We start from the raw sequence: 10,518 nt of genomic DNA on the forward strand, positions 1-10,518 counted from the left end.
AGAAGCAGTGCCAAATACACGTAATGTCATGATATTACTAGGTAAAGTGTACATTTTCATAAACCGCCAGTCCTCAATTATTTCTCTTTATAAATTTGTTTCCCTTCTTCCAACCATTTCAGATCCAAAGCCATTCCACGAAAAAAAAATTTAACCAGTCAATACAGAAATTGAGGGAGCTATCAATTACATTGAATTGATAGTATGTAATATGTAATTTAGTGTGTGTGTGTTGTCTTATATTACTGTTGTCTTTGTTTATTTCTGTTGTTTTGTCGAATAAAGATTAAAGGCATCCAATGCAATTTCAGGCCAGCAAAGCTGAAAAAACCTGAATAAGGCGATCTTCACATTTAGCACATTTAATTCAGCATTTCATACATTTGGCAGTCAAAACTGCAGAAACAAGCCACAAGATGTGTCCTTTATTTTCTGGGTGGTACCCTAAAAATCAGCCTAGGGCCCTTCCATTAACCGTTTTCCGTCAGAATTTTGGGAATTTTTGCTCCTAGAGGATCACTATACATTGAGATACTGTGACTAGAATATTGGCTGTGTAAAATCGGGTTTCCGAGCCGTAAAAACTGCATTGGATGCCTTAAAACATTCGTTTTATATAGCATTGGTTGAACTCAGCGATGTTTTTGTTGATTGTAGGTTCTGAAGGAACTGAAACAGGACAGCAGTGCTCGTCAAGAAACGCGCGGTAGGGATTACTTAGTAGTCTTAAATTGCAGAATTTTAACTAAACGGTAACATTTGCTAAGCAAATATATAATGTTTACTTTCGCATGTGGTCTGCTCTGTTAATTCTTACTGAAACACATTCATATATATTGTCAGACAGAAGTCTAAATCCCTCCTGCTATAAAATTGCAACATGATGTAACCCAACACTAGTTGTCTTGGTGGCAGACGGTCTGGTTCAGGTCATTGACCTTTTTGGTTTGGAGAAGAAGAAGAGGAAGCGTAGCAAAAACAACATGTTTTCTTTCGGTAAACATGAATATATACATTATACATACTTAAAACGTAAGAATCAATTCAGCAAAAGCCATCACTGTGCCATACTTATTAGCTGTAGATTGCCCGGATGCTGACCCGACCTTGATCCCGTGGAACCCTGGCCATAACGAGGCTGCGCAGGTGGTTGTGGGAAGGGGAGAGAACTACCTGCTCCAATCCTCAGCCTCGTTCCACTCACTGCAAATCAAAGATGGAGGTACGACTAACTACATGTTCAATCTGTATCTACATTAACCTATAAGCTAATTCACAACAGTCCATGAACAAGTAATACCTGTACTAACAAGAGATCGTTCTAGGTTTCGTTGATGTATTGGAACTATGAAGGGTATTACAGTTACACACAGTCAACCACTCCCTCCCCCACACACTTACTCTGTGCAAAGTGCGTGCTGGATTACCTTCAGACTTAACCTCCTTGTCAATCAATCAATCAATCAATCGATTGATCAATAAATCAATAAATCGATCAATCAATGTGGAGTCGTGTGACGTAACGGCAGAGTGCTCGACTTGATCGGAACCAAGAGGTCCCGGGTTCGAGTCCTGACATGCCACCGATCTTTTGCCGTTGGGAAAGGCACTTAACACGACTTTCCTCTCTTCGCTCAGGTAAAAATGAGTATTATATTGTCCCCTGTGTTGATGCCGTCATCACGTCTTATAATTACATTACATCTTGGAATATAAAAAAATCAAGTTACCAATTTTAATTAAAAGGCCAAATATCCATCCACTCTGCCTACAACCGTCTGTGTGGGACAAGCATACATACACAGAGGTAACAATACAAAACTTAGCACGTCTGTGATGTTATCGATTCAAAAGCGCCCCCTACATGTACATCGCCAACAAAGAGCAGCGAGAAGCAGTACTCCAGTCAGAAGTTATGAGGAAGGTGTCTGATAGACATCGAAACATAGGCTAAGTGAGAGAAGTGCTAGCACTGGTTGCGAAAATGAAACCACTAATATTCTATTCTATGTTCCACCAAAACGTATTATTATAACTAGAAAGGTTTTAAATTTGCAGGGCAAACGCACAATGTCACCCTTCGCATATGGTTTGCTCTATTCTTACTGAAACACATTCATATCTATGGTCAGACAGGAGTAGGAGTCTAAATCCCTTTTGCTGTAAAATTGCAACATGATGTAAACCAACACTATTTACCATGGTAACAGACACAACGTCACTGTGAGGTCACTGGAGAAGAAGAAGAGGAGGAAACGTAGCAAAAACAATATATTTTCCTTAAACATAATAATCCAAACTTAACTTACATAAAATGTTCCAGGCCGGGTGGTGTTTGCTGACCTCGGCTCCGCCAGTGACGCCGAGATCGTCCTGAAATCTCGCGAGATCCTCGTCAGTACGGATGGAGAGTTCTACATCGGCGGCGAGACCTGTCCGTACCAGGGGAAAGTGCGGACCATCCTTATTGTATTATTTTGGTTTTCTGTGTACTTTATTTATCGATTATATTTAGTTTTGTTTAGTTTAGAGGAGGAGGGCCTTGTATAAGCTTGTGATTGATAAGCTTTTCATGCTTCTTCCCTCCTCCTGCACCTGATTTTTTTTATCCTTGTTTTGTATTATTACCTTCTGTTTTTGTTTCATGTGCAAACCAATAAAATCAAAATCTAAGGCCACGGTGTCGCTGTACGGCCGCTCGGACGATCAGAACAACAACAAACAGTTCCTGGTCCTGGAGGGCGGGACACTGGAGGTTCACGGGAAACGGAAGCTGGGCTGGGCACAGCTAACGCAGACTGTCCCGGCTGGGGGTCTCCCTAAGGTGGGTCACCACCATCACTTCTTTATGTTTACCTTCAGAGAAATGAAACATATTTCAGGTCGGTTTCCTGTGAAGGGTAATATAATGTATTTGCTTGCAAATGCTACATTTGTAATCTATACCTAAATCTGTTGTTGAAAATGTTTTTAAATGTTTTTAAATGTTCTTTACATACGCGAATCTTCGTGTTTCTTCCTTACTCTCACATTTCATAGCCTTGACGTGATACATTTTTATGTTTGCCGAGGGAAAGTATATTGTTTTTGCTCTGTTTCCTCTTATTCTTCTCCAAACCAATAAGGTCAATGACCTGACCCAGACGTCTGTCACCATGGTAACTAGTGTTAGGTTACATCATGCTGCAATATTATAGCAGGGATGATTTAGACTCCTGTCACCATATATGAATGTGTTTGAGTAAACAGAGCAGACCATATGCAGAAGTAAACATTATGCATTTGCTTTGCAAATACTGTATTACGTTTCTGGTAACTTACTGTTGTGTCTGTTGAACCACAGGGTACCTACTGGTGGGACTCCGCCCCCGAGTGGCCCCGTGGCATTCACGTGCGCGTGTTTGAGGAGATCTCGGGGATTCACGTCAGCACAGACAGGTTCGACACCCAGGTCAGCAGGGAAGAGAGTCTACGCTTGGCGGCCTTCCTCGATCAGGTCCCCGCCGGGAGGGTGGTGGCGCTAGCGGTGGTCAACACCGCAAATGGAAACCTGGAAGAGACGGCTAGACAGAAGATTCGGGAGCTGGGAAGCGTCGAGGTGGACTCACTGGGGAGGAGGTAACGTTGTTACCTCCATGAAAAATGGAGGTATTGTTTTTGGCGTGTCTGTGTGTGTGTCTGTAGGTCTGTCTGTGTGTCTGTCTGTGTGTTTGTGTTTCCACACATTTATAGTCAGCATAACTTCATAACGCATTTATGGATTGTGATGATATTTAGTATGCTGGTAAGTCAATGTCAAATATGGGCCTCCTGGTGGATGACTTTGGTACTGCAGCAGAACTTCCAGTTTTTTGTATCTTTTGTCCTGAACAAGCTATGGTCTTGACTTTTTAGTAACAGATAGCTTTTCCTGTCAGAAAGAAATGATGTGGGTTTGGTCCCCCTAGCGGGGTGTTCTGGAACTGCAGGGGACTTTCTGGCAAAATGTTTAAAAGCCAATAAGTCCAGATAGGAACAACATATTTTCATAATTTTGGTGTGTAAGTAGCTGAGAGAGAGTTGTACATAATTAAATGCAAATGAGTACTTAATTTGCATAATTAAGGAGGAAATTCTATAATTACAGTGTTTTCTATAATAGAATTTTTATACATGTCATCTATTTGATCTGTGGCAGGCGGAACATCAACAGATACCATGATGCAATGATGACCTAATTTGCATAATTAATGTGAAAATTCTGTGACTCCTTATTGGTGAATGATGGGAATTTTATACCTTGTGACATGTGTAAGTTACTTGAAGGTTAACACCACTATGCATATATTATTTTAATGTAGATGTCGTTTGCATAATTAATGAGGATATGTTGAAATGAAATGAAGTAAGGAGAGGAATTTTACACGAACAAATTGTCATTTGAATTTAGAAAACCATAAATTAAACTAGATTATGCTAATTGTTTTTTACGACCTAATTACGACCTTATTTCCATAGTCAAATAGACAAACAAAAGGACATTTACAAAACTCATATATTTCATGGAGGTATGCGATCTCCGAATTCTTGTTGAAGTTTGCGCTTCCTAGGCAAAGACTCTACCATACTGTCCGGTATCCTCTGAAACATGACGTCCCGCTTTCCTACTGCATCCCGTGGTTTCCTCTACTGCATTCGCCTGCGTTTTATTGTGTTCTACTGTGTTGGACCCCTTTCTGCTGCAGTCTTTAACGTCACGGTTACATTTGCATGCCATCTACACATAGTTCTTATTTACATAAATAGGAATCTTTACATGGTCACGTAAGCCGGAAGTCGGTACCGTCCACCGTTTGATAAAGGTTCCGGGTCGGAGTTTAATTCTGACCAGGGTTCCAAATAGTGCGCAGTAAATTGCCGGATCTACGAGGTTGTCACGCTAGGTTTGGCTCCCCATAGCTCGGCGATCGCTTTAGATTTTCAACTAGGTTTTGAATTGATCAAAAAGCCTTGGGATTGTAGTGTTTTTCGGCGCGGTGAAGTTGGACGGCCAGCGAAGCGTTTTTGGTATTAGGCCGCGAGCAAGGGTGATGCGGTTTGTCGCCTGATGACCCAAATAGCTGCGTTCTATGTGGAATTTCTAGGGGTTCGCGTCACCGGATTTTGCGAAAAACTTATCGCAACAACCTATATTTTTTTTCTGTTTTTCAGAAACAGAAAGTAGTAAGCTATTTCAGCATATAAGCCGTTAGCCTGGGAAAATTCGTTTTTTCCAAGCAGGTCCGTTGAAAAAACTGCAAAAAAAACTCATTTTTCGTATCCAAAATTTACGTTTAACTACAGTTTCTACCCAAATTATAGAGTCGACGGACAATAACCAAAATTGTATCGGAAGCCGGCTGGAAACCTCCGTTGACTGATGTAATGAGATTTCCCGGCGTACTTTTTTTGGCGGAGTTATAGCCCTTCGGCCTGAGGGTGTCCGCCGGATCCAAAATCGTGAAAAAAAACTCCGGTCCGAGACCTAAAGCTAACATTATTAGCGTGGATGAGCTCAACAGAGGTTTCACGAAATATGAGCTTATATATATCCTGTTGATAGTAAATAATGATCTTTCGTCAACCCTGTAGGCATGCCTGGGCAATGGTGGGTATTAAAGGCGATTCCAGCCTTGCTGTGGAACAAAGACTACCATTTGTAGGTAAGTACGGATTCCTTTAGATCATGGGCAACATTTCTGCCTGGTTATCTGTACCAAAATTGTCTTTAAACACACAGAAAGGGCATTGAATTTAGCTGTCTCTACTGAAGCATTCCTCAGATTCGAATGAACGTTCAAGCACTTATAACATGCAGGGCTCGAAATTCATTTTTGGGAATAGGTGCACCGGTGCACCCAACGAAAAAAAAATTGGTGCACAAAAATTATTTGGGTGCACCATATAAAACAAAACCTAATTACAAATCTTACTGCTCCTTTTCTGAACTTGAATCTGAAATGGGACCTAACTTCAGAATCTCAAACAAGTACTACAATTATTTTTTTTCTGACACTTAGATGCCAAGAATATCCTGCATACTATTATAATTTGATATGCACGAAGGAACCTACAAAAATATTTGGGTGTACCAGTGCACCCACAGAAAAAAGTGAGTGCACAGCTCCAATTTTGGGTGCACTAAGGTGCACATGCACCCAGTATTTCGAGCCTTGACATGTGACGTAAGCTATTGGGCAGTGGTTCTAGGAAGCTGGTACCGCTCACCTGAGTGATGATTGGTGTGCCCTAGAGACTCTCTTTCATCTTCCGATCGCACACTGAGTACACTCTCGGGATAGCCGTGCATTCGTCCGTTACAGAAAAGGCTGCCTTAGATGGGTGGCGTCGGGTGGCGTAGTGGTAGATCATTCGACTGTGAACCGGGAGACCCGGGTTCGATCCCGAGTCGTACTTGAGACATGTCTGACATGCATCCGACGTTGTGTCCTTTGGAAAGGCACTTTACACGACTTTCCTCACTCCACCCAGGTGTGAAAGGGTACCTAACTTCGGTTGGGGAAAGTCGTATCGAGGTCACCTTGTGGCGCCGAATGGCAGCCGCACAGACCCTTGCGGCAGTTCCGCAAAAATGTGGAACAAATATGTATAATGTGTATTATGTGTATTATTATGTGTATTATTACCATTTGTATCATCTGATCGTAAACCCTGCATCAATTCAGCACTATGAGGCTGCGATTGCACGGGTGATGTTTGGCCAATAAACCATTTATTAGACCCTTTCCGGACCGTTGAGGGCCTGTTACAGCCTGTTTGAAGCAGCAAAATCATACAAGGACCTAAGATAAATATGTCTGTGCCCTAAAGTAATGTGGTTCCCTTTTCAGATACGCAGACCACCGGCACGGCCACCGCCACGGTCACTCTACAGGCCTTCTTCGGTTCATTCAAGGTCACAGCGAAAAGCGAATGGCTTGGAGGTAAGTCTATAGTCGGGAGTGATGGGCCTAAGACTATCGTAATATCATCAATAAAAAGCCTTAAACAGTGTTTAGAGTTAGATGTGCAATGGTTGGTGTATGTAACAAGTCGTTCGGTGCATTATGGTTGCCGCGCCGCGTGCCTGCGAAGTTGGTGTATTTGGCTGAGGGGCGATTATACCGGCTATACAGATACAGATACACCGTTTGAAATTCGAGCCGTTGGGAAGCCATCAGAGGTACATGACCTTTTAGGCCACAGAAAGTAATTTTATGGATGACATCACCGTGCGCATTAATTTTCGTCTGATTTTGAAAAAAAATGTATATATGAAGATAGGGCACAGCACAAGGCTCTGGTTTATTGTTTTATCTTTTACTTTGATGAAGTGAAGTATTTCATTCATTTTATATGCGATTGTGGCTGTGTATGTGGGATGTTTCCACTGAATCAAAACCATTTGTAAATGATTGAAAACTTATCTTTCAACGTTCTTTCAGCACGCGATGAATATTGTAATAGCTGGCAGTAAACCTAGCACAAAATGGGCATCATTCCTTGTTTAACAATGTTTAAGATATCAAAATTTGAAAATATAGGAAGCTTGTTGTTTTTAGCCCGCCTTGTTTTTTTCGTCCTATTGCATTAGATTCGCAGTCTAAGGAGGATGTCATCCATAAAATTTACTTGCTGTGGCCTTAACTTTATGACGTATGCTCCTTCCTTCTAAGGACAACCCAGATGTACCTTCACCGTGCACGGCCATGGCGACGAGACGGTCATCAACCTGAAAGATGACGTCAGCTCGTGGGAACCTGGTGACCACATCGTGCTGGCCAGTACGGACTACCAGATGGAGCAGGCGGAGGAGTTTCAACTACTGCCGTGCGAGGAATGCTCGAGTCGACAGGTCAAAATCAACGGTACGATTTACAGATAACAATTGTTCCTATAGATAAAGCTGAAGTATGTTTCAAAGCAAGGATTGGACTCACCGATTTGTCGCGCAGTCCCTTAGTCCCCTTTAGAATAACTTATAAATAGGTCTGTTGCTTATTTTTTTATAATTAGGACTCGTCACCTTCAGGAAGTGTGATGTGAGCAACACGCAGTTCAAAGGTGGTTGGTAGTCCGTAGCAGCCCCCGTCTCGGTTTCATTTAATTTCATTTATTTACCCAGGTGATACATATCGCCTTGTCGGCGTTTTTCAATGATACCTGGGGGTAAACCCCAACATAGTAAAATACAAACAAAGTAACTGAGGATAAAATACAATAATAAATAAGAAGAAAATAATCACTATATACAAGTGTGCAATTAATCATAAGGTAACATAAAGAATCCAACCAACATAAATAAGTCAAAGCGAAAGGAATTTGCATATCAATGGAACTTATCTCACAAGCATGAATCAAACAAAATCATATTAACTGGTAAGGAAAATCATAATGTTTGTAAATATATATATGACTGGTTTATTTATTTCACACAAATACAAATACAATACCATAGCAGCCCTTCGGCTGAATTGTGGTTATTGTTTACATTTAAACAATATAAAATCAGCTATAACGATTCAATACAACAATGTTAAACAATATAAAATCAGCTATAACGATTCAATACAACCATGACTTACACAATGAACATGTCAACTATCATTTAGTAACTTTACAATGAAAGGTAAAGTACTGTTCTTAAATCTCGATGTTCTGCAGCTAAATTGACTGATTTGATTTTTGGACCTGAGTTCTCTGCCATGTACAATTGCACGTGTAGGCGGTAACCAACTGGAGAAAGTAGGGGATCTTGATAAAGGCACTGCAAACTTCTTACAGAGTAGGACTCGTCTCTGGTACAGAGAGGTAAGGGACAGCTGGCCTAGGGCTGCATCATAGTTGACGTAGTTCTTACCCAATACAATTCTACATGCTCGCCTTTGCACAGACTCTATGTGTCTAGACTGAACAGAGGTGATGCCTGGGTGCCACACGGGGCAAGCGTACTCTAGTAGTGGTCTTACAAAACCGCAGAAAACTAGAATCAGGTCATTATCACCAAGTCCATACTTCTTTAGCACTCGCACCAGGTAAAGTCTACGGTTGGCTTTGCTCACCATGGAGTTTACATGGGCGGACCACTTGAGATCTGATTGAAGTGTTACACCTAGTACTTTCGCAACATGGACAACTTCCAATACAGACGGCCCCACAGACAACTGTGGAGGTGGGGGTGGTTCTCTCATAAAACATACTACCATTACTTTGCACTTAGATGGATTAAGTTCCATATGATTAGACCCTGTCCAGTGAACTAAATCACTCAACCAAAATCAAATTAACTGGTGAGGGAAGAAAGTCTGGTCTTAAATGTGCTGATAGATTTTGAGTTTCTTACATGTGGCGGAAGGGAGTTCCAGAGAACTGTGCCGGAGAATGAAAATGATATCTTTTTGTACGGTAGACGTGCTTTAGGTAGTTGGAGCCCCCCCCCCCCCCTCCGTGTACTGTGTCGGGTGTTGTGTGAGTGGGTAGAAGCAGATGTTGTGAAGTATTGTGAGATGTGCGCAGGTGTCATACCATTCAGTGCCTTGAACGTGAGGACAGCCTTGGCCCGTGTGTGGTGTTGTGATACGGTGGTCCAGCCTAGCAGGTTCAAAACAGTTTCACTGGAAGTGTAGCGGTCGCACCCTAATATGACCCTACCAGCTCTGTTTTGTAGCTTCTGAAGCTTGTCTGTACAACCCTTCCCCCCCTGGTCCCAAACAGTGCTGCAATATAAGATGTGGGGGAGGAACAGTGTGTTGTAGATAGTCAGTAGTGCTTGTTTGTTCAAGTATGGTCTTAGGCACTTCATTATTCCAATTGCTTGTGACAGCTTCTTTGAAACATGGGTAAAATGGTGGTTCCACTGTAGTGTGTTGTCGAGGACAACGCCTAGATACTTGGACGTTTCCACTTGTTCCAGTTCTGAGCCAGCAAGTGTAAGTTGCAGGTGCTGGTCAGCAGCTCGGGACCTGTGTGAAGCAACTAGCATTAATTTGCATTTGGAAGGGTTTAAGGAGAGTCTGTTGGCGATAAACCAGTACACTAGCCGGGTAGAGTCGTTCTGGATTGTGTCCTGTATTGTGTGTGTGCAGCTGTGTGAAAAGTAGAGAATGGTGCCATCTGCATACATGGCTACCTTACAGGACTGTGTGCAATTGGGAAGGTCATTAATGTAGACAATGAAAAGAAGGGGTCCAAGGATGGACCCCTGCGGAACGCCGCAAGTCACGTTAGATGGGTACGACAGGACTGAGTTAAGGCATGTACGCTGTAACCGGCCTGTCAAGTATGACTTGAACCATCTACATGACATTTCATCAACACCATAGGCTTTAAGTTTACTGAGCATGATGTCATGATTTAGGGTGTCAAAGGCCCTGGATAGGTCGCAGAAGATAACACCAGTTTGTTGTTTTTTGTCAATAGACTCAATCCAGTCCTATGTAACAAAATGCAGGGCTGTCTCACAAGAATGACGCTTTCTGAAGCCTGACTGGCATTGTGAGA

The 10,518-nt window shown here is 42.1% G+C and overlaps 1 protein-coding gene across 1 annotated transcript in view; it reads left to right on the plus strand.

The window, feature by feature from the left end:
* Positions 1 to 10,518, plus strand: part of LOC109472407 (transmembrane protein 2-like) — a 34,633-nt gene that overhangs the window by 2,575 nt on the left and 21,540 nt on the right. The window contains exons 2-9 of the mRNA XM_019772176.1: positions 658 to 706; positions 1,079 to 1,222; positions 2,324 to 2,451; positions 2,675 to 2,824; positions 3,344 to 3,618; positions 5,611 to 5,681; positions 6,870 to 6,962; positions 7,695 to 7,886. Coding sequence (XP_019627735.1) covers positions 658 to 706; positions 1,079 to 1,222; positions 2,324 to 2,451; positions 2,675 to 2,824; positions 3,344 to 3,618; positions 5,611 to 5,681; positions 6,870 to 6,962; positions 7,695 to 7,886 — 1,102 coding nt within the window. The remainder of the gene's footprint in view (positions 1 to 657; positions 707 to 1,078; positions 1,223 to 2,323; positions 2,452 to 2,674; positions 2,825 to 3,343; positions 3,619 to 5,610; positions 5,682 to 6,869; positions 6,963 to 7,694; positions 7,887 to 10,518) is intronic.

Source organism: Branchiostoma belcheri, unplaced genomic scaffold, assembly GCF_001625305.1.
Source record: "Branchiostoma belcheri isolate BF01 breed outbred unplaced genomic scaffold, Haploidv18h27 scaffold272, whole genome shotgun sequence".
Taxonomy (NCBI): domain Eukaryota; kingdom Metazoa; phylum Chordata; class Leptocardii; order Amphioxiformes; family Branchiostomatidae; genus Branchiostoma; species Branchiostoma belcheri.